The sequence below is a fragment of the Zingiber officinale genome, chromosome 2B, assembly GCF_018446385.1.
Source record: "Zingiber officinale cultivar Zhangliang chromosome 2B, Zo_v1.1, whole genome shotgun sequence".
Lineage (NCBI taxonomy): Eukaryota > Viridiplantae > Streptophyta > Magnoliopsida > Zingiberales > Zingiberaceae > Zingiber > Zingiber officinale.
This window is the reverse complement of record NC_055989.1, coordinates 134,473,005-134,496,983: the sequence shown is the minus strand read 5'-3', so window position 1 is coordinate 134,496,983 and position 23,979 is coordinate 134,473,005. Positions and strand designations below refer to the sequence as shown.

General features: G+C 35.6%; 1 protein-coding gene across 2 annotated transcripts; it reads left to right on the top strand.

Moving 5' to 3' along the window:
* Positions 1-15,163: 15,163 nt before the first annotated feature.
* On the top strand, positions 15,164-20,296 carry LOC122047368 (fructose-1,6-bisphosphatase, cytosolic). Of its 2 annotated transcripts, XM_042608593.1 has the most exons (12): positions 15,166-15,634; positions 16,061-16,108; positions 16,204-16,278; positions 16,360-16,421; positions 16,504-16,570; positions 16,946-17,059; positions 17,430-17,516; positions 18,972-19,042; positions 19,100-19,165; positions 19,542-19,628; positions 19,712-19,787; positions 20,088-20,296. In XM_042608593.1, exons 1-12 carry the CDS (start codon positions 15,476-15,478, stop codon positions 20,199-20,201), a joined length of 1,026 nt encoding a protein of 341 aa, XP_042464527.1. In that variant the 5' UTR covers positions 15,166-15,475; the 3' UTR covers positions 20,202-20,296. The 2 variants fall into 2 exon arrangements, with proteins under 2 accessions (XP_042464528.1, XP_042464527.1); XM_042608594.1 differs by lacking the exon at positions 17,430-17,516 and having other exon boundaries at positions 15,164-15,634.
* Positions 20,297-23,979: the final 3,683 nt, after the last annotated feature.

Sequence of the window (23,979 nt, the reverse complement as noted above, 5' to 3'; positions counted from 1 at the left end):
AGAGCTTAAGGTTATGTTGGAAAATTTCACATCAAACTCTAAATATTTAGATATGACACTTGGATTTCAACGAGTTGTATCTGACAAATTCAGACTTTGATACAAGTTAAAAATGAATCATAGAGCATACATTTCTTTAGTAAACATGCAAGTTAGAAAAATAAAGCAGTCAAAGTTTGGATTCCTAAATCATGTCGAATTAACAAAATAAGTTACAACCAATACTGGATTCCTAAAGAATAAATTCATTATTTAGATAGAAAATATCAAAATTATGATCTAGGAGGAGATAAGAAAATTTTATTTCATAATCATATTAAGTGAAACATTAATCTAGGGGGAGCATTTTTTTATTATTCTATTAATTAACTAGATAACTTAGAATGAATAGATAGGGCAAATAAAGGGGAAAAGATATTTAATCTTAATCAACGATATAGGTTAAGGAAGCTCTATCAATGCATGTCTATGATAAATAATGAGTATTCTACCTAGTGCAATTGACTTTGTAGATATAGCTGAAGCTACCTCAGTCTAATCTTGGCTAGTTAGACCAAGACTTAGTATTAAGTTCCTTTAGTGAGATGTTTTGGAAAAAATTTATCTAAGACACGTGGTTATTTTAATGATATATTCTGTGATTCGCCATAGTTTGAAAGTTTATTCTAAAAATACTTGTTTGACGAACACAAAATTAAGCTTGAATCTAATACAAGATCAAACTACCTTAGCCAAATAATTTCAAATTAATTAATTTAATTATAGTAAAAAGGTGATTACGCTTATTTTAGACCCCCCCCCCCTCAGCCCCAGTTTATGTGAAGGGAGATAAATCACAAGATCAACTTATAATTGATCACCAAGCAGTTAGAGGATGAGAGAGTTTTTCCCCGAGGCTATGTGCTTGTTGGGATTTGATCTCTACCCCATTGTAGTAAATTTGTCACCCTTTAATCAAGTGAGTACCCTATGGAAACATCAAATTAATCAATTTAAGCAATATATTAAGCTATCCTGGAATTAATTTATTTAATTCATTTATTACTCTCATAGTTTTGACCAATTAATAAATCTGTCCATAAATTTAAATTATTCCTATATATAGAAAGAGTTTTTAGCCTGCACACTCCTTGGCGCCCTTACATGTTCGGACACCCCGACTCAAAAAAGTGAGTCGGGTATATATATATATATATACAGAGAGAGAGAGAGAGAGAGAGAGAATATTAATATATTCGTATTGCTTGTTAATCAATTGGACTTAGGATTTAGAGTTTAAACTCGTCAACTTAACAGTCGACTATAAGCTAGCATTATAACTTATCTCCATTTATATAACCTTGGAATAGACAGTAAGGGACGTCTAGAATGAATATAATTATCTTTTTGTTATATTTGTTGAGAAATTTAGACTTAATATATTTAGTATTAGCCAATTAAGTGATGCAGACAGAATTTTAAATCATGTATTATCATTGAATACATGATTAAGCACATTATTATTATTTTTTATATAATTAGGTAAAATAATATTAAGAATGTATTTGGTAGAATAGGATTTTTCTTTATTACTATTTTATATAATTTTTTTATTTTTTTCTTGAAATTGAAACTAGCCTAACTTTAGAATAATGCATTATATAAAGTTATCACATGATGCATTTTATCTTAGCTACCAGTGACTAGGCTTTGTTTCCGATGGATGTATTTATGGTGATAAAAAATGAATACGTTCGCTCCTAGCGTCTCCGTCAATCTGTCCCAGGACTAATACGGAGGAGGTATATCACGGGTAACTACTAGCCTTGGGAATAGTGATTAGTACATAAGGGAGACATTTAACTCAACTTTGTCAAGATTCGAACCCCAGACCTCATAGTGACAACACCTCGTGCGCTAGCCACTATACCATCCCGAGGGGACCCGATGAATACATTTACGCATCAATTTGATATTGATACAAATCTTTTACTTTAGGCTATAGCTCCTAGCTTTAGAAAGTTTGGAATTCATTGCTCAACTCGACTAATTTTTTATAGTAAATAAAAAATTTAGAACTCAAAAAAGACATTCCACGAGTAAAAAGAGTTTGAATTTAGCATAACAATCAACTGATTGACATTATCAATCAACTATTAAGTGTTATTAGTCAATTGTTAGATAAAAATAATCTTAATCGGAAGACTATAAAGAAAGGACAAATTACTTCTCCCCCTGACAATATCATTTTACAGATTTTACTTCCCTTTTAAATGATCTTTATACCCCTCTTTCTTCTTTAAAATAACAAGTTATTTGCTTATATTTTTTCAAATTTATTTAATTTTTATTTTTTAATTAATTTTGTTTATTGTTTTTTATCAATTTTTTTATTTTATATAATTTTTAATATATGTCAGAATTTCTCTTCCTTTAAATTATTTTCCTAATTCGATACTTTAATTTTATATATATATATATTTTTTTTTTTTCTTGTATTTTTTCCCAGGTTTATTTAATTTTTATTTAGTTTTGTTTTTATTAGTTTTGTTTTTAATAAGTTTTATTTGTTGTTTTTTCTATCCATTATTTTATTTAATTTAATTTTTGACACATGTCAAAACCTCTAATTCCTTTTAAATTACCTCTCCTCAAACCCTTGATAACTCTTGACATAAACAGAACTTCCCTCTCTCTTTAAATTATCCCTAACCCCCCTCCATTTAAATTAGCTAATCCAACTCTTGACACATGTCAAAATATCTCTTTCCTTTAAATTACCCCCTCTAACTCTTGATACATGACAAATGTTAGAATCTCTCATTTTTTTTTTAAATTACTCTCTCTCCAACCCTTGACACATGTCAAAATCTCCCTTTCCTTTATATATCCCCTCCAACCCTTGATACATGACACATGCTAGAACCTCTCACTTTCTTTAAATTACCCTCTCTCCAACCCTTGACACATGTCAAAATACCCCCTCCCTTTAAATTACCCTCATCCAACCCTTGACACATGTCAAAATCTTCTCTTCCTTTAAATTACCTCCTCCAACTCTTGACACATGACACATGACACATGTCAGAACCTCTCACTCTCTTTAAATTACCCACCCTCCAACTCTTGACACCTGTCAAAACACCCTCACTCTCTTTAAATTACCCTCTTCCAACCCTTGATACATGTCAGAACTTTTCACTCTCTTTAAATTACCCACCCTCCAATTCTTGATATATGTCAAAACATCCCTCTCCCTTTAAATTATCCTCTCCAACCCTTAATATATGTCAAAATCTCCCCTCCTTTTAATTTACCCCCTTTTAACCCTTGACATATGTCAAAACCTCTTTTCCCTTTAAATTACCCCTTTCCAACCCTTGACATATGTTAGAACTTCTCACTCTCTTTAAATTACCCACCCTTCAATTCTTTACACATGTTAGAACTGTTGGATCGTAGAACTCGCTAGAGGGGAGGGTGAATAGTGATTTAAAATTTTGAATTAAGTACGCAGTGGAAATACGAATGACAATGCTAACACAAATTATTTTTACTTGGTTCAGAGCTTTCGTCGACTCCTACTCCAAGACCCGCACTCGTCGAATGATTTCATTGGGCAATCACTAATAATTCACAAGATGTTACAAATATGAGTACAAGAATAATCAAAACAATACCGACAATAGAGAAAAGAAAATCGTGCACAGGTTGTCAGAGAGGCTTCGCAGTGTCGCAGGAGTAAAGTGCAATGGAGTAGTCGTAGAAGCAGTTCCTATCTTGATGCTCCGTGGAGGCCTTCTTTTATAAGTATGCTCCGGGCGCCCGGATCCCTTCCGTGCGTCTAGACCGTGACGTCGGCCAGTCAATCAATGCTCGCTAAGCTGTCGAGATAAGAATTGCACTCCGAGCGCTCGGATCCCTTCCAGGCGCATGGACTTCGGGCACCCGGATCCCTTCTGGACGCCCGGACCACCATTTTTCAGCAATCCATTTCCTACAAGAAAATGTTAGTTCGAGGTAAAATACAAATTTATACTACCCTACAAAACAAAGTGTTAGCACAATTATAGTAAAAGAGTAGTAATTAGATTCCATCTCATCGAGACCGGAATCTAGTCACGATCTCAACTTATATTTTTGAAATGGTTCTAAGTTGGATCGACGCCTACTGTTCCCTCGAACGGGGGACACATCCTCATCAAGTCACTTCCCTCCAGTGACTTACCTTAACTTACTTGCCAGACATTTGGTCAGCCCGTCGACCTGTCTGGACTTCATACCAGCTATTAGGTCAGCCCGTCGACCTAGCTAGACTTCGTGCCAGACATCCAGTCAGCCGGTCGATCAGTCTGGACTTCGTGTCAGCTATCAAGTCAGTCCGTCGACCTAGCTGCGTTTCGTGCCAGACATCTGGTCAGCCCGTCGATCAGTCTGGACTTCGTGCCAGCTATCAGGTCAGCTCGTTGACCTAGCAGGGCTTCTCCTGCATACTTCGTCAAAGTGTTAGATCATTATGAAACTAACTTAATCTTATTTTGTCATTCATCAAAATTTGAGTTAAACCATCAGTGTTAACCGCACAACAAGAACCTCCTCCTTTAAATCCTCCTTTCACATTTCATTTTCAGTCACTCTTCAGTCGCATCTCCCTTTGTTACTATCTCCCTCTCAGCCTCTCCTTCTCTCTTCCTAGAACATAGTTATCTTCTTAGTCATTACTTTTTGTAATTCATAGAAGAAAATTATGGATGACTATTTGGGTTTATTTTCAGATAGTTGGTCAATTGAGAATGATGTTCCTAGTGGAGAGAGAATCTCCAACAACAGTCGTGATTATATAGTAGAATTTATCATAGATCTGATTAGTTATTATCGTTATTTTATGTATATTCGTTATTTATTTTATAAGTAGAAAAAATATGTTAAGATTGGATAATGTCATACTTATACATCTTTGTTATATTTTTTATATAGATATTTGAAAGTCGAGAAGATATGATAAATTGGGCAAAGACAATTGGTCTAAAAAATGATATTGTAGTGATTATTAAAAATTCTACTAATTTAAAAGGTGGCAAGCTGTCAAAGTGTCATCTTATGTGTGAAAGAGGTGGAAAGTACAAACCGCCACGATATCTAGTTGATGAGTAATCCTTAAAAAAATATTGGGACTAAAAAATATGAATGCCCATTTGAGTTGGAGGTATACCAATACCTCCAGATGGTGTGATGTGGGTTTAAGGGTTGTCTATGGTTTTCAGAATCATCAATTAGCAGAATATATTGATATACATGGGTAGTCATGTAGGTTAAAACCAATAAAGAAAGAATTTGTGCTCGACATGGCCAATAATATCACACCTCATAAAATTCTTAGTATTTTGAAGGAAAGAGACCTGTTAAACACTACAAGGATCAAAAGCATTTAGAATGCCATTTTTCACAAACAAATTCGCTAAACGAGGCAACATAAATTCTATTTAGTATGTCTTCGAGCAATTAATCAAGAAAGAATACCTCCATAATTACCGTACAAATCTAGACACCAACGAAATCACAGATGCAAACTTACTTATATAAAAAGTCTAGAGCTATATGTCAGCTTTTCGTCTCTGTTGATCATTGATGCCACATACAAGACCAATGAGTATCGGATACCACTATTGGAGGTTGTGGGTATCACATCCACAATGCAAACTTACTTACTTATGTTCGCATATCTTAGTAATGAGAGGACAAAACAACTGACATGAGCATTGAGTATCTTATAGAAGTGGATGGTTGAAAAGGAGGCATCATTGCCATTGGTATTTGTTTTAGATCAGAATTTGGCACGTATTAATGCCATTGAAACATGTTTTCCTAATGCACATCACATCCTTTGCATTTGGCACATAAATCAGTGTGTAATGAAGAAATGCACCCCTATACTTGGTCTGCAGTGGCAACGTTTTTGTGTGTCATGACACTCACTCATTAATTCATCGACACAGTGGTTTATCAACAGAAGTGGAATGTCATGTGCGAGGAGTATCAATGATTCGAAGATGTTCTAAATTAGCTTTGGGAGACATGGTTAGACTCTTACAAAGAGCAGTTTGTTTTAGCATGGGTTGATACATGTATGCACTTTGGAAGCAATTCAAGTCAAAGGTATAGTCACTTTATACTTTATTTATTTCAATTTTATTCATTATTGCACTATTTCAATTCTTTTCATTATTAAAATACAATGTATTTTTTTTATTATAGGGCAGAGTTTGCACATGCAACACTGAAGTTATATTTGGGAGATGTCATGTCATCCCTACAAATATTTCTTGAAAAAAATACATAAGATGTTGAAAATTTAGTTCGGAGATATTAAGAAGTCGTTGGAGAGATCTCTCAACATTCTGTGCCATCAACATTTACATGATGACATTTTCAGTTAAATAAGGTGCCAAATTTCATTAGAGGCAATGAAGTTGATTTCTGATCAGCTAAAATATGTTGAGGAAGCATCTCACTAACTAGCCGGCAAATGCAACTATTCTATCAAAATTGTATACAGATTGCCATGTGAGCACGATCTTGCATATTATTGTTACTTTTCCATTCCAATTCCACTACAGAGTATCAATGTTCATTGGAGGAGATTGTCTATACACGTACATTCGTTTAATGACGAGGGAGCACAACCCAACATGACATCCCACGTTATTTAGATATTAGATGGGATGGATCCACATATGCGAGAGCATATGATAGACAAGTTTTTTGATATGGTAGATCCATCTCAAAGTACAATTCGAGTCCTTTCGTACAACATAGAACATAGAGGTCGACCTACAGGTAGAGATGAGCAAAGTAGACGTCGCATACCTTTTTTTGTAAATGCATCCACTTTAGGATCTAAGGTCACTCAACCGACTGCAACATCTTAAGGGAGAGGAAGCCGTGGAAGGGGATCGAAAGTTCGCAATACTCAAACGACCCATTATCACTCTCCAGTTCCACCCATCCATGATACTTATATTTAGAAATTACCTATGCCTCTGTAGCATTATATTTCTCACACTGTTGACATTCATCCTGACGGTCATTGTGGATTCAAGGCAATAACTGCACTAATTGGGTATGGTTAAGAAGGTTGGTTTTAAGTACAATTCAAGCTTCTAGAAGAGATTCAACAAAATAAGGATATGTTGGAACCCCAAGGTGTTTTGATGTGATCAAACAAGCTAAGTTAGGTCCTGCGTTTGTTTAACACTTGTGTCTAAGTGTGCAGGAGCTTAGGAACACGGGAAGTCGAGCGGAAGACGCGGCTAGCGAGAAGGACGGCACGGGAGAGAGCCGACGGGCTCGGTGCGTCTGAGGGACGAGGTGTCCGCGGAAGAGTACACCGGTGGACGAGAAGAGCGTGCGCGGCACTCGAGGGACGAGAAACCGGGAAGGAAGGCTGCTCGAGGAGAAGGCCGGAACATGGGTTCGGGTGAGCCCTATTCCGGAAGGCCGAGATCACCCAAGCTAGCGGAGCCGGAGCGAACAGACCCGGACCGAGACTGGGACTTGACGGAGAAGTGATCCCGGACAAAAAGTCAACCACAGTTGACTTTTTGCTCCGGGGCGCCCGGAACCATTCCGGGCGCCCGGAGCATGATTTTGACCAGGATTGCGATTTTCGCAATCTGACCGTTGGGGGATAAAGTTTATCCCCCCGAGGGCGCCCGGAACCCTTCCAGGCGCCCGGACTAAGACTATAAATATAGCCTTGGTCCAGAAGCAATTATCAATCAAGAAAAACTACTTGTAATCTAGTGCTTTCATTTGTGTTATTTATTTCTGTGCTTTCAACGCTGTAAGAGGCTACTCCGCCCAGAGGAGAATCAATTAGTGCGCCGTCTTTGCCTTGGATTAGCAATCCTCTGATTACAAACCAAGTAATTCCTCTGTGTCTATTTTCTGTTTTAATTAGTCTCTGCCTTTTTAATTACAAGTTCTTTTAAGTTAGTTGAATATCCGAGAAGGGTTTTTGGTTTTACTTTGTAGGGCAATTCACCCCTCCCCTCTTGCCGGCCTCCAAAGGGACCTACAAGTGGTATCAGAGCGAGGCACGCTTCAGGAGGACTAACCGCCGATCGAAGCAACAAGATGGCCGGACCAAGCATCGTCCCACCAAAATTCGAGGGGAACTTCGCAGACTGGAAGCGACGTATGGAGGTATTCCTAAAAACAGATTTTGAAATTCGGTTTATCATGAAATATGGTTTTGTAGCTCCAATAGATAAAGATGGAAAAGAAAAAGAAGAGAGCGATTGGACAAAGAAAGAGCAGAATGAGTCGGTAGCAAACAGCCGTGCGGAACATCACCTACTGAGCGTGTTACCGCCTCAAGAGGTCAACCGCATCGGAAACTATTTATCTGCTAAAGAACTTTGGGAGAAGTTCTTGGAACTCCACGAAGGCACGTCCGAAGCGAAGCTCGCTAGAAGGGACATCCTCCACAACAAACTGATGAACATCCGTCTGGAGAAAGGTGAGAAAGTAGCTGGTCTACATGCGAAGGTAAAAGAACTAGTTACTTGTCTCGAAAACCTTGGTGAAACGGTAACAAACCGGGACACTATATGCTACGCGCTCAACGCGTTTCCAAGAACTCCGGAGTGGACATCAATCGTCGACGCCTACTACATCTCAAAAGACCTGGAGGTAAGTACTTTAGAAGAGTTGTTTTCTACTCTTGAATTGCATGAAACCAGGTGTGCAGGAACGACAAAGGATACAACCTAGACTATGGCGCTGAACGCAACCCAGAAGGATGAACTCGAGTCAGACTCCGAAGACGATCAAGAAGCAAACATGGTAAGAAATTTTAAAAAGTTTTTTAGATCTAATAAATTTAAAATGTAGAATAAAAAGAATCAAGGTAGAAGAAAGGTACGGTGCTACCAGTGTCAGAAGGAGGGACACCTAAGGGAAGACTGCCCAGAACTCAAGAAGGTCAAAATGAAGACACCCAAGAAACACAACCTAAAAGCAACTTGGGATGACACTTCTTCATCTGAATCAGAAGCTCAAGAATATGCGGGGATTGCACTGATGGCAAGCCACGAAGGACAAAGCACATCAGAACCCAGCATCGATGAAGGGGGAGCGACGTCAGATGGAAGTAGCGAAGTAGGGGGTTCAAGTCTGATATGGTAAGTGAGGTATGCCTCTTACCCCCTGATGAACTTTACTTTGGTATCAAAGCTATGACTAAATCCATGTATAAATTAGAAAATAAAAATACCAAATTAGAAAATGAAATCTTAGAAACAAAGAGAATTTTGGCAAAATCATGTCTTATAGAGGATTTTGAAAAATTGAAAATTGAAAATGAAAAACTAAAAGAAGAAATAGAAAGATTGAAAAAATCTAATGGTCTAAATATTTCTACTTTTAGAAATTATAGAGGTTTAAATTGGTATTATAGATTTCATCAAAGTCAAATTAGAAATATATCAAAAATCTATATACCTAGGAAATACTTGGTTAATCCTGTAGGTAGGAACCTCTATTGGGTTCCAAAAACCTATTTAATTTAAAATTAAAATCAGACTTAGCATTTTCAGCAAGTAAAATTAAACAACTAATTTCTTTATGAGGCTTTGTCTAAGAAAGTGGTTGTTGCTCCAATAACCAAGAAGGCCTAGTGCCTCGCCACGACCTGGAAGCCAAGTATTGAAATGAAGAGTTTAATTGACTAACTGAAAAAGCATTAATTTGAATTACTTAATGCTTTAAAAGAGTTATTCAATTTATGTTAGAAAATAGTTAAAAACTTTCTAACTTAACTTAGAAATTTTTTATTATCTTAGAAATTTTCATGAAAATTGACTTAGAATTTTTTTTAAAAGTTAACTTATTTTTTTTTAAAAAAAAAATTGCCTTATCATTTTTTTTTTTAAAAAAAAATTGACTTAGAATTGTTTCTTATGAATATTCACTTAGAATTTTTTTAAAAAAAAATTTAGAAATTTTTTTGGGAATGCTGAGATAAGTTTTAAACTTAAATTTTTAACACTTATGACTGTTCTTATCTGAAAAATATTTTTTTTCAAACGAAAAATTCTGAAGAGTGTCTTTACTAAATATTTTACACTTAAAAGTTCTTGTTTGAATTTACCTTAGACTTTTTTATAACCCCAATTTTTATGTGATCAAAGGGGGAGAAGTATGTTAAGTCTAGGGGAAGGTACTATATAATTTTTCAATTGAAAAATATTTGGACTTATTTTAATATAAATTATTTTTATTGCATATGGTTACCCTAACTTAACTTGGGTTGCTCACATCAAAAAGGGGGAGATTGTTGGAACCCCAAGGTGTTTTGATGTGATCAAACAAGCTAAGTTAGGTCCTGCGTTTGTTTAACCCTTGTGTCTAAGTGTGCAGGAGCTTAGGAACACGGGAAGTCGAGCGGAAGACGCGGCTAGCGAGAAGGACGGCACGGGAGAGAGCCGACGGGCTCGGTGCGTCTAAGGGACGAGGTGTCCGCGGAAGAGTACACCGGTGGACGAGAAGAGCGTGCGCGGCGCTCGAGGGATGAGAAACCGGGAAGGAAGGCTGCTCGAGGAGAAGGCCGGAACATGGGTTCGGGTGAGCCCTATTCCGGAAGGCCGAGATCACCCAAGCTAGCGGAGCCGGAGCGAACAGACCCGGACCGAGACTGGGACTTGACAGAGAAGTGATCCCGGACAAAAAGTCAACCACAGTTGACTTTTTGCTCCGGGGCGCCCGGAACCATTCCGGGCGCCCGGAGCATGATTTTGACCAGGATCGCGATTTTCGCAATCTGACCGTTGGGGGATAAAGTTTATCCCCCCGGGGGCGCCCGAAACCCTTCCAGGCGCCCGGACCAAGACTATAAATATAGCCTTAGTCCAGAAGCAATTATCAATCAAGAAAAACTACTTGTAATCCAGTGCTTTCATTTGTGTTATTTATTTCTGTGCTTTCAACGCTGTAAGAGGCTACTCCGCCCAGAGGAGAATCAATTAGTGCGCCGTCTTTGCCTTGGATTAGCAATCCTCTGATTGCAAACCAAGTAATTCCTCTGTGTCTATTTTCTGTTTTAATTAGTCTCTGCCTTTTTAATTACAAGTTCTTTTAAGTTAGTTGAATATCCGAGAAGGGTTTTTGGTTTTACTTTGTAGGGCAATTCACCCCTCCCCTCTTGCCGGCCTCTAAAGGGACCTACAGGATATATATGATCAACTTTATCCAGATCCAAGTTTGGTAGCTAATCTATTATTCTCATTGAATTGGTTCAAGCCGTGGGCACCAGAAATATATTGGATAAACTCTATGCCTTTAGGAATTGTCATCGCATTAAGGTACAATCTTGTACTACATACATTTTGTGAGAATGTTGAGAGTTGTTTTACTCACTTGCCATTAAGAACTTTGTAGGATCGGAAAGACGTTAGATGGGGGTGAATAGCGATCATCGAAAATTAATAGCAAATTAATAACAAGTACGCAGCGGAAGAAAAGAAAACAATGCTAACAAACCAAGTTTTATATGGTTTGGAGCCTTCGACGACTCCTACTACAAGACCCACACTCGACGAGTGCTTTCGTTGGTCAATCCACTATCAGATCGTAAAAGTATTATAGGAATTAGTTACAAGAACTAAAAAGAATAATGTTACCAACACAGAAAGGAAATCTGAAAGACTCTTCGTTCTTCGAATTTCGGAGCAGCCTTTCGGTGTTGTCGAAACTTTTTGGAGCAGCATGCAGGAGAGAAACTTGTAGTAGTTATTATGAAGTTCCTGGTCGAAGGCCTTTAAATAGGTCCATTCCGAGTGCTTGGAACCCCTCCGGCCGCTTGGACCAATTGTCTCGGTCAGTCGACGCGCTCCACATCAACTTTTGGATGATTTTTACGGTCCAGGTGCCTGAACCAACTTCGAGCGCCCGAGGCAGCCTCCAGGGTGAACTAGTCCAGGCGCCCAGACCAGTTCCAAGCGCTCGGACCCCCCATTCTTCAGCACTTATTCTCCTACAAAAAAAGGGTTAGTCTTGGGCCATAAAAATAGGTTCATCCTAAAAAACAGAGTTAGTACAATTCAACAGATAGGAGTAGTAATTAGATCATGTTTCGTCAAGACCAGATCTAGTCAAGATCTCGATTTAGGTTTTCCAAATAGACTTAAGTTGGATCAACGCCTACAATTCCCTCAATGGGGAACGTGTCCTTACTGAATCTCTTCTCCAATTGCTTACCTTCACTTACCAACTGTAGTCACTTGACTTTCCTTTGACCCACCAAGTCTTCCTACTGGTTGTCAGGTCCACATACCCAACTATATTTCGGCCGATTGTCAGGTCCTGCGGACCCAATCAGACTTCCCGCTAGATATCAGACCTCGCGAACCTATTTAGACTTCCCACCGGCTATCAAGTCTCATGGACCTAGCTGGATTTCAACCTGGTGTTAGTCTTTCAGACCAGTCAACTCCTACATACTTGGTAGACAGGTTAGACAGCCAACACATCTAACTTTAACTTATTTGTCATACATCAAAATTAGATTATTAATACAACCTGCACCAATAAACTCCTCTAGTTCCAAATCAAGAGCGTCGAGAAATAGCTATTGTCTATGTTGGCAATCACTTCGTGCAAGTTTTCTTATACCCTCATTACCTTGTACCACCCGTTCCAACGTGGTGGTGACAACATTCATCGTACAAAGCTAAAGGATGAGTCATTCGTTATAGGGCACGTGTTTATTTATGGTACGAAATAATAAGTACACCACCAAACGCGTCGAGAGTAGAATTTGGAGACAATATTTATTAAAATTTATATTTTATATATTTTTTGTGTATTATTACATGTACTTTTCATTTAAAAAAAATATTTATTCGTAAGCTATAAATGTATTTACTATTAATTGTTAGTATTTTTTTTTAGTTTTATATATATAATTTTTTATCCATATTTTTATACTTTTTGTAAATTTTTATAAACAATAACTCCTAAAATTTATGATAAAAATAAACAAAAATTATAAACATATAATAAAAAAATATACAAAAAGAAAAATAAAACTGATAAAAAAATAAAATTGATAAAAAAATTAAAAAAACTGGTTAAGAAAAAAAACAATAAATAAAAAAAAATGGAGAAGTATAAAAGGGTATAAGTGTACAACTAAACTTTAAGGTGGAGCCGAGGAGGACAGTATGTCAGGGGATGTGAAAATAGAGTCGTCAATTTGGGTTGGGCCCATCGGGTTGACCTATCCCGCCAAATAATTTAAGCGGGTTGGGTTGAAATTTTATCAACCCAAGTCCGCCGTGGGCCGACCCGCCTAGGCCCGGGACCCGCGCGGGTCGGCCCGCTCGGGCTTGGGTTGGCCCGCGGGTTGAAAAACACATGTAAGCTAAGTTTTAGGTCAATTTATTATCTTTCTTTGTTATAATTTTGAGATAAAAATAGTATTTTTATCCAACATAAGTACTCGTTTGTGTTCATTTATATTTTAAATACATGTTTATGTATATATTTAAGTGTAGAAAACTTTTTCGAAGTAAAATGTTGAAGATATGAAATATTTTTTAATTTTTAAAATTTTTTTTATGGGCACGTGGTTCGGCCCGCCAAATCTGCAACCCGCCTTAGAATGGGTTGTGTTGGAAATTTCTCAACCCGCCAAGTTGGTGGGTTGACCCGCCCCACCCCGCCAAATGGTTAGCCCATCATGGGCCGATCCACCCCGTCATAGGTTGGCCCGTCTCACCCCGCCAAATGATTAGTCCACCATGAGCCAACTCGTCTCATCATAGATTTGACCCGTCTGACAACTATATGTGAAAAACACCTCTTAGGAAGGTTACATGAAGAATTTCGGAATAAAATTCTTGAGTGGAAATGGTGTTGTATTCTAGATCTTTAAGGAGCAAATTCAAAACAATCAAACAATGGGTAAAAGAGGGATAATTTGGGAAATTATTATTTACATTGCATTTAATTTTTTTCTTTCTATCTTCGTATTTTGCTTGTTTGTTTGTAAACATAAGTGTGGTAAAAAATTTCTTCATCTTCGGAAAGTGTCCGACAAGGAGAAAGATATATTGGTGATGTCACTAGGATGGTAGATAGTGGAATAGAAATTAAGGATTTCAAACTATGTAAAATCTATCTCTATATTTATTTTTTGTCTTATGTTTTATGTTAGGTTTTCTATTACGTATTAAATAAGCATACGGTATAAATCAAGCAAATCAATCAAATCGAAAATCATGAATCGCTATTTACTCTCTCTAATTGTCATTGGTCTCTTACCAGCGTACCCTACTTGCCACTCAATTTATTTAGTTTGACTCACTCGGTCTTACAAACTTTTCTATCTAGCTTAATTAACTCATTTTAATTATTTTAAAATAATTATTTTTTAATAAATTTTTTATTCTAGAGGGAGGTGGAATGTGATTTTATCCATTTTTTAATAGAGATATATAATTTTTATTAATCTTGGAGATAATCTATCTAAATTTTTTTTTATTAATTATCAAAATAAATTTGGAGATATGAATGATGCGCTCCATAACCATCATTCCAAGATCATCTTCCCACCGAAGCAAATTAATTCATGGTAAAGTATAGAATAATTGAGCGGAATAAGATGTTTCTTAGAATTTAAATTATTCCGTCTCAAATTGTCATCAAAACACTAAAATATAATTATATAAAGATAACTATTCCGATTCTATTTCAATTATTTAACACCACGAGAAAAGTTTTTAAACTCTTGCCCTCTTATCTTTTAGTTATTAATACTATTAATCCATCAAATAAAATGATGAGGCTACTAATTTGGAAGCCATATTTTTATTATTTATTTTGGGTCAAATCAAGTAAGCGCGTTAGTAGTGAGAAATAACATGATGATAATTTGAAAATATCAGGTAGTTTAATGGCTTTAATTTAGTTTTCTTAAATTTATATTTATGGCAGATTGTAATCAAGTGAATTAATTGTACGTACACAGAAGTTATACATCTTCATAGGAATGATGCCATTGTTAAAAATATTGTTTATATATTTTCAGTTTATTTAAAGATCATCTATCTATTAAACAAACCCAAACGCGGCTTATAAGGCACGATTAATAGATAATATGCATATGACTAAGGGCTGACGCCGATCGCACCGTCGCTATCCCTTTACGGCTTTACCTCCAACACGGTTCCAAGTGTTGGAACGTCTCTGCCAATAAGGGGAGACAGAGGGGGAGAGAGAGAAGAGAGAGAGAGACCGGAAACGGCTACCGGAGGGGCGTTATCTGCACCTCCACCGCCGAATTTCTATCCTTCTATCCGCCTCTTCTTCTTCTTATTCTTCTTCTTCTTCCAATCGACTCTCGCTCTATATATGTACAAACGTATGCATCTGTAAAGGTAAGGCTTGAGAGATCGACCTCAGTCGCTCGGTGCAGAGAAAGAGGGTTAGCGCAATGGATCACGAGGCGGATGCGCACCGGACCGACCTTATGACCATCACCAGGTACGTTCTCAACGAGCAGTCGCGGTACCCGGAATCGCGTGGCGACTTCAGCATCCTCCTTTCGCACATCGTCCTCGGCTGCAAGTTCGTCTGCACCACCGTCAACAAGGCCAGCCTTTTTCTGATCGACCGATTCTAGTTGTTTATTTTGCCCTTTCTCCCTCAACTCCATCTCATTTCATTCGATAATAGTTGGTTTTATTTAGGGTTTTCTTCATGTTCAAATACAAGAACAAGGAGATGGACGATTTCTGCCGCTCTCATACAATTTCCCCTCATTCGTCTTTGGGGGAATAAAACGTTTTTTTGGATTGCGTTTCAAATTGATTAGATTCTACATTTGACTACTTATTTTCAGAAACAAAAGAAAAATCTTTCACTTTATTTTCAAACAAAAAAAAAAAAAAAGAAAGAAAACTCAGTCCCTTCCAAACACTACAATATGGTTTCAATTGGAGAATGTCACGCTTTTGGTTTGCGCTATACATACATACATACATAAATATACATTAGTAAAGTTGTATGTATGTAACAGGCCGGGCTTGCTAAGCTCTTAGGACTTGCTGGGGAGACGAATGTACAGGTGAGCATTTTCTGACCTAAAGTATCCTTTTAATATTTATTTATTTCAGACAATATTAGGAACTTTTTTTTTGGTGTTTCTGTGCATCTTTCCAGGGCGAAGAGCAAAAGAAGCTTGATGTGCTTTCCAACGAAGTCTTTGTCAAAGCTTTGATAAGCAGTGGGAGAACTGTGAGTCTTCAAGGATTTATGTGAACTCGTTGATTATTTGGCCTGGTATATGATTAATAATCCTGTTTCAGTGACTCTCAGTGCATTCTAGTCTCGGAAGAGGATGAAGAGGCTACTTTTGTAGATCCATCTCTGCGCGGAAAGTGTGTACTTCATTCCTCTTATTGAATATTGGTGAATCATCTTAGTCCTTAACATTTTTTGTGGTTTATTGTGCTTTTGCAGATATTGTGTGGTCTTTGATCCACTGGATGGCTCCTCAAACATCGACTGTGGTGTCTCTATTGGAACAGTTGGGTTTTACTTTTACACTCATAATGTTCTTGTCAACTTCATGTTAATGTTTAGTAAGCCCTTTGTTTAAAGCTGTAGTTCATTATCAAATCTCAATGAGTGATAAAAAGAATAATCATCATTAGTTTCCATCATATAAAATGGTTTTACTGATATAAGTGCTTCATCATTCAGCAAAACATGGAGTAGGTTATTTGTTAATTTAAATCATAAAAGTTGGATTTTGGTGGACTAAAGATACAATTATACTGACTTGTAATTTCAAAAGATTGTTCTGTCTTGATATTACCTCATGCAACTAGTTAACTTTTATCCTATTTTAGTTCGAGATCTATGCAAACTTCCTTCTCTCACTGGTTGTTTCTTTCTCTAGATTTTTGGCATTTACATGGTTAAAGACAAGGAGAATGTGACTATAGATGATGTATTACAACCTGGGAAGAATATGCTAGCAGCTGGGTATTGCATGTACGGCAGTTCTTGCATGGTAAATCAACATAATTGACTTTACTTTTCAACATACTTCTACATTGCACTTCAGGCTTGGGAATAAGTAGGATCGAAATCTTTTGTCACTTTTATAATTTAACTTGATGGAAAATTGCCTTATTCAGCATAGGCTGAGTGGCATATTCATAGTCTTCTGTTTGTCCCTATGTTTCCTCTACATTGCACTTCAGGCTTGGGAATAAGTAGGATCAAAATCTTTTGTCACTTTTATAATTTAACTTGATGGAAAATTGCCTTATTCAGCATAGGCTGAGTGGCATATTCATAGTCTTCTGTTTGTCCCTATGTTTCCTGCAGTATCATATTACCTTAATTATTATCCTCAAACTTTTATCTTTAAAATGCAGCTTGTATTGAGCACTGGAAGTGGCGTGAATGGTTTCACGCTTGATCCTTCTCTTGGGGAGTTCATACTTACACATCCATATATTAAGGTTATCGTAATCTGATTTACCATCTGATATTGTCAATTGATATGTTATTTTGAGTAAAAGGTGGAGCATTACTCCACTAGAATGCCCATGAAATAAATTAACTACAGGTATTGTACAGTCCTGCAAACTCTACAGAGATAAACTTACACAGAATTAAGATAAATAAATATCCTATGGAGAATAAAAGTTGCAGGGAGCCCAAAATGAAGATAATTCTAATGGTCGCCGAGAACTATTAATGATGGCCGAGAGGAAGGGTCATTTCTTACACTTGCACCAAATAGCCCAAGCCCAACCAAGGATGAGAAATGAAAGTAGTCCAATTCTTAGAGATTTAGAGGAGAGAGATGATTCTTCAACATGACTTCAGCAAGAGTTTGAGAGGTTGTCTGTGTGATTGAGGATCTTCAACCAAATGATGATGCTGAAGTGGCAGATGAAAAGTAGGGAAGTTGTAGTTTCATGCTAGGAGGAGTAAAGAGAACAAGGTCAGATGATGAAATGTTGTGTTGACGAAAAAGGTCTTTAATGTGGAGACGAATTTGAAGACTACCCAATAGTAGAATACTTGAATCACTAATTACAAAATGTGCTGTGGCCATATTTGCATATTCATTTCACTGCATATGCTCGCATATGCATTATACTTCATAGCTGCATATTATTATAATTTGCACTTGTCTTACCTATATCATCTTTCGAGATATACTAGATATGAAGTAGATGGTTGCCAAGTTTGCATTTATTTTTTCAATTGAAATATAATGAATAAGCAAATGAGTAAAAGGAATATATAGTAAATAATCTTCTCTTACAAGATGTAATATGTGCAAAGGAATAATTATGGTTACTTTGCATATGGAAAGTAACACAAACTTGAAAATCTAGTATTTTAAAATTATTTGTAAGTTTTTTAAAATATTTATATGTACTCTATTTTGATTCATGTTGCATGCTACGTTCAACCAAATACCAGAGTTTAACTTTTTTAGGAGTCCAGAAAAAACAAGGTTGTAGACCAGTGATAAAATATACCTTGGAATATGAGGTTGTAGGTGGATTTGACAAGTAATTCAAGGTTATTGGAGGAGAGATTCCAAAAGATGGTATCATTGGAGTCACGGGGCTGAAAGGTATGCAAGGATTGGTAAACTTATAACAGTTCTGTGACATTTATGGAGTAGATTGAGTGGTTGAACCAATTATTTGAGCTATGCAGATAGATCCGGAAGGTATATGTTATTGAATGCTTATGGGGTATAGGAAAGAGATTTTAAAGGGATTAGTACCAGTAGAGTTTGAACTAGACCATTATAATTTATGCTACTCAAAAGTTTGTATTTATGTTATGTATAAACAGGTTCTATCAATTCCCGGAATTGTCTTCTTGTAATTGTTACATTAAGTGCTTTAAAACTTAAGAATTTCTAATCATGCAGTTGATTTTTCTTGTAGATACCAAAGAAAGGCAAAATATATTCAGTGAATGAAGGCAATGCCAAGAATTGGGATCGACCTACAACAAAGTGTGTATATCTATTTATTCAATTTCCACAAATTTTTTTACATTCCTTGTTTTTTAGGTATGTGGAAAAATGCAAATTCCCCGATGATGGTTCCTCACCAAAATCTCTGAGATACGTTGGAAGGTGAATGATCCTTTAGCTGTCTTGATATATTTTCATAAAGTTGAAGATTATGATTTTCTCTTTTAATTTCATACGAATACTTCACTGATGTAGCCGCATCAGAGATTTGTCACAGTGGTTGTGCTTATTTATACAATAAAAACACACTTATTATTTTAACTTTTGCACATCCACTTCTGACTTGAATGATGATACTATTACAGTTATAGGAAGTAATAATTTTTTTATGTCATATAGTTAGGTAATATGACATGCTCTGACAAGAAACTTTCATATTAATTTCTGTATATTTCTGATAAGCAAGAAAATAGGTTATACAATGTATAAATGCTGTTTTTTATTATCACTTGGTTATGTTTCATGATCTTCACTACAGCATGGTGGCTGATGTACATCGAACCCTGCTTTATGGAGGCATCTTTTTATACCCTTCTGACAAGAAGAGTCCTGATGGGAAATTACGGTATGCGTTTATTCAGGTTTGCAATAACATATTTCTACATTACTCTGATGCATAATTCCTTTTGCAATCCTTTACCCTAACAGTGTTTTATATGAAGTCTTCCCCATGTCATTCTTGATGGAACAAGCAGGTGGTCAATCTTTCACTGGAAAGCAACGGGTACGTAGAGTATCCATGTTTTTTTCACTTTTGCAATACATAATCAACTATTCTTTTGTGAAACTGCCACTTACAAACCATTAGCTTAAAGCTTAGCACTTAAAATCAGGGCATTTGTGTTAAACATTACTACAATAACCTTGAACACATCTGGTTAGTTTTGCCTTGTTTTGGTGTTTGAAGCCAGTCTCATGCCATGCTTTATTTATAGTCAGCTTATAAAGTATGCAAAAGGATTGTTCTAGTCGATAGAGATATATTGATCAAACATGGTATTTGAAGTGCCCATTTTTCGTGCAGGCTCTTGACTTAGTTCCTACAAAAATTCACGAGAGGTCACCCATATTTCTAGGCAGCTACGATGATGTTGAGGAGATTAAAGCGCTGTATGCTGCTGAAGAAAACAACGATTGATGCTTCTGTTAGTCTTGTAAAGTTGTAATTTACTATCCTAATAAATACTGTCATCATCAAGCATGAATCAATCTCAGGCCTATATTCTCACTTCATTACAACAATTAAATCCATTGATATTCTGTTAGTTTGTTTTTTTGTTTGGAACTACCAACAAGCGACTGATCAGATCTACATATATTAAATAGAAATGTTATTTAGATGCTGCTTATATATCTGTTAATTTGTATATACTGCTGTATTTTTTAAAAAATAAAATCATGTGTAACTTGTGATTAAGACATTTTAATCATGCAAACTATTAGCATAAGAAAGATTGCTGGTATGATTTATCTATCATGTGCAAAAAAGTGAAGGTCATTTACTTAACTGAAATAAAGAGTATTGGGATAAAATTATAAGATATTACTGGAAACTATAGAATCATTTACTACTGTAACTTATTTCTCATCGATGTTGCTTCTTGTCTTTTCTTACCCCTGGCTACTTTAACTTCTTGCCCACTCCTTATGATATATGGAATATGAAACTTTTTAGTTAGTTAATTACACCACGACAAGCATACGATAGTGATGAAATGAAAACATACATTATCATTTGGTGTAAAGTGGGTTTGATTTCTTTCTATGCATGCCTTTTAGTTTACCTATAAGTGTGACAATCCATGGGCACCTAATCTAGACAATAACGTTAGATCTCTTGTTCATCTTTGTCTCTTCTCTTTCTCTACCAAACACATCATTACGAGTCATCGCAAATTAAGAAAAAAAAAATGCAATTGTCATTCACATTTTACCAACCAATGCTACTATTATATCTTTGTCACGTGTCTGTTGAAGGAATGCTAGTTAGATTGATCGCTTAAATAAGTCTCACTTGTCAAATTCACTATGAGTTTGTCATCCGTGATGCAACAGTTAGGCCTTTCAAACCATTAATGAAATATTTAAGAGTTGAATTTTAATTACGGTGCAATAAGAATTATCTTTTAATGAAATGATAATTTTAAAAATATTGGCAGGTTGGATGAAATTTTAAGAGTGTTTTTGAATTTATTTTAATAATTGATAGAAAATTTTTATGGGCTGAACCAGCCACTCTCATGATAGTTGGTGAATTAGATATTTGGATTAAAAACAAAACAAAAACAAAAAAGGAAGCATGTCTTGTAGCTCATACTGTAACAAATTTGCAAAGCCAACCTATTCTTCTTAAATTCCTTTAACAAAGTTTATCAAACGGCTTCAACACCGTAATATTTATAAATTATAATTTTCACAAATCTACTTTATAAATTCATTATACAATCAAATTTTCTGTATTATTTTTTGGAATTCAAACCCTATGATACTTTTGATAGTTTTCTAAAATATTTTAGCATATAAATATATGTTACAATTTTCATGTTCAATTTGACGAACTAATTACTTAAATATATGTTGACTATGAAACAAATGAATTTCCATTAAATTGAATTGCTTAAACATTAAGCATATAAGTTACAATTTTAAATGACGCGTAACTTTTTCCAACAGCTAATTACTTAAACAACATTTGAAGAAATCATGTTCATATATTGTAACTCTTTCCTTCAATAACTACCCAAGTAATAGGGAATATCTAAATAGATAATTGGCAATATCTTTTGTTAAAGAGGTATGTATGGTACCAAAAACTTGTCAATAATTCCAAGGCCTTTCACTTGGCTCTTTAACATATGATTATAGTATTGGAGTTAGGAAGGTGAGAAACACCCATTCCCCTTCCTCTTCCAATTCATTTACCTTCCTCTATCAGTGAAGAAAGGGGAAGAAACCTCTATACCTATATAAGGTCATCCAAAGCAATCTAAAAGAGAGGAGAAAAGGAGAAGAACATATCTTTGTTCATCCATTCACAAAGAGATTTGGTTCATGAAATTTTCAAGAGTTTTTCGATTCGTTTGTGATCATTTTTCCGATGACAAGCGAACATCAAGATCTACTACGGGAAATTACCGTGAATTTGACATATTTTGTATTTTTGTATTTCATGCATTTAGATCAATAATGGTATCAGAGCAAATGTTGAATATATGATAGATCTTTCTACTTGCTATATATAATCATGTTGTCGTGAAAGCATAAGATCTCTTATGCTTATAGATTATGTTACTATAAAAGGATCTGTGCAAGATATGTTAGTAGATCTGTTCAAATGGTATGCATCTATTCATCGCAGGAGGAATCATCGACGGAGTTTGCTCTATCGGATTCCGTCATCGCCGAGCCCATCGCTAGGCACAATCGTGATCTGCGACCATTGCTAAATCTCGATGGTCTCATCTTCTTCTAGATCATGACGACTTTGTTAACATCATCGACACCTCACTGGTGGTCCTTTGCGGAGAGAGGTCTTTTCTGTATCTTCCCAACGATCTTCAAGAAGTAACAAAGTGAACAAATTTATTGACTGGTGGCTTGACCATCTATAGTATATTGGCTGGAAGGGACATACTTATCGCACTTATTAATTTGAAATACATTTGACATTATTAATTTGTTAAGTTTCTTGTACCATTCTTTTGTTGTATGTTTGAGTCAATTAGTAATGTAATATGTATGTATAACTTGGCCTCTTGACCCATAATCATATACCTTTCAAGTTGTTCTATATACATATCGCCTTTATGTGTTTTTTTCATTTAAAATTGTTATTTTAATGTCCACTTAGTGAATTTTGAGATCAGGTATCGCTACAATGACGATCAATATGTAAATCAACATGATATTGATTGTAGATCAATAGGTATTGAAACTGTGAAGGCCTTCCTTTAGTTTATAAAAAAATAATTAATCAGGTCAAGTAATGTTTAATTTGAGATGACTTGTTCGGTCCCATAAAAATTTACAAGTAAAACTTGTACTTATTAATTGATTCATCATCCTTGTATTTTTTTTTTTAGAATTTATTTTTACTCCAAGACTTAATTCTTAGTGATATATCTCTGAATTCCTAGATATAGCTTTGCATTAAGGATTTTATATTGCTATTTATAGCCTCCTACAATAAAGCTTTTGAACAAGACCATGCATATTTCACTATCTTAGATTCATTTATTATCGTTAGAAAAATCTAATTTGAAAGTTTGGGTCACTTTGACATTACTGTGTAAATTTTCTATGACTACCATAATAAATCGAAAAGTACTTACAACAAATGATCTATCAGCTCAACATTCTTAGATCAATTATTCATTTTGAAAAATTTATTTATTAATTTATCGAAATTGGAACTCGATTATTAAATGTCTAAAAAATTCAAAAAAACCTTTATCAGTGCACCACTGTCCCAAGCACTTTGGGACTTTTATTGTATCTTAGTTCCTCAGCAGATAATGATTACTAAACGTATATTCAAATGCTTTACCTCTTATCATATTTTATGAAAATATATCCTTAAAAAATATCATACTCTTCACCTGAAAATTATGTCTTTATGTAGGCCAATTATTTCTAATTTGTGTACTAGAAAGCAATACACACTAGTATTACCTGTACATCTAATAGATATCTAGTCAACTATTTTAGGCTCAATTTAAATTTGCTTAGGTATAGGTATTTATACTTTAGCCAAACACATTCAACCTTTTTTTGTTTCTTGGTGCTAGCCTAAAAAAAAAAAAAATTCAACCTTTCAACTATACATAGGGAGTTTCATCTCTACTTCAATGGGATACCTTATTCAAAATATAGTTCATCGAGAGGATAGTTTCCCCAACAAGTTCTAGGCTAGCACC

Bases quoted from the DNA above. Each gene is read 5' to 3' on its own strand.
- LOC122047368 (XM_042608593.1), top strand. From the start codon at position 15,476: ATGGATCACGAGGCGGATGCGCACCGGACCGACCTTATGACCATCACC. The intron at 16,279-16,359 runs GTGAGTCTTCAA...AGTGACTCTCAG, and splicing joins TGATAAGCAGTGGGAGAACT to TGCATTCTAGTCTCGGAAGA. The intron at 19,166-19,541 runs GTGAATGATCCT...TCTTCACTACAG, and splicing joins TCTCTGAGATACGTTGGAAG to CATGGTGGCTGATGTACATC.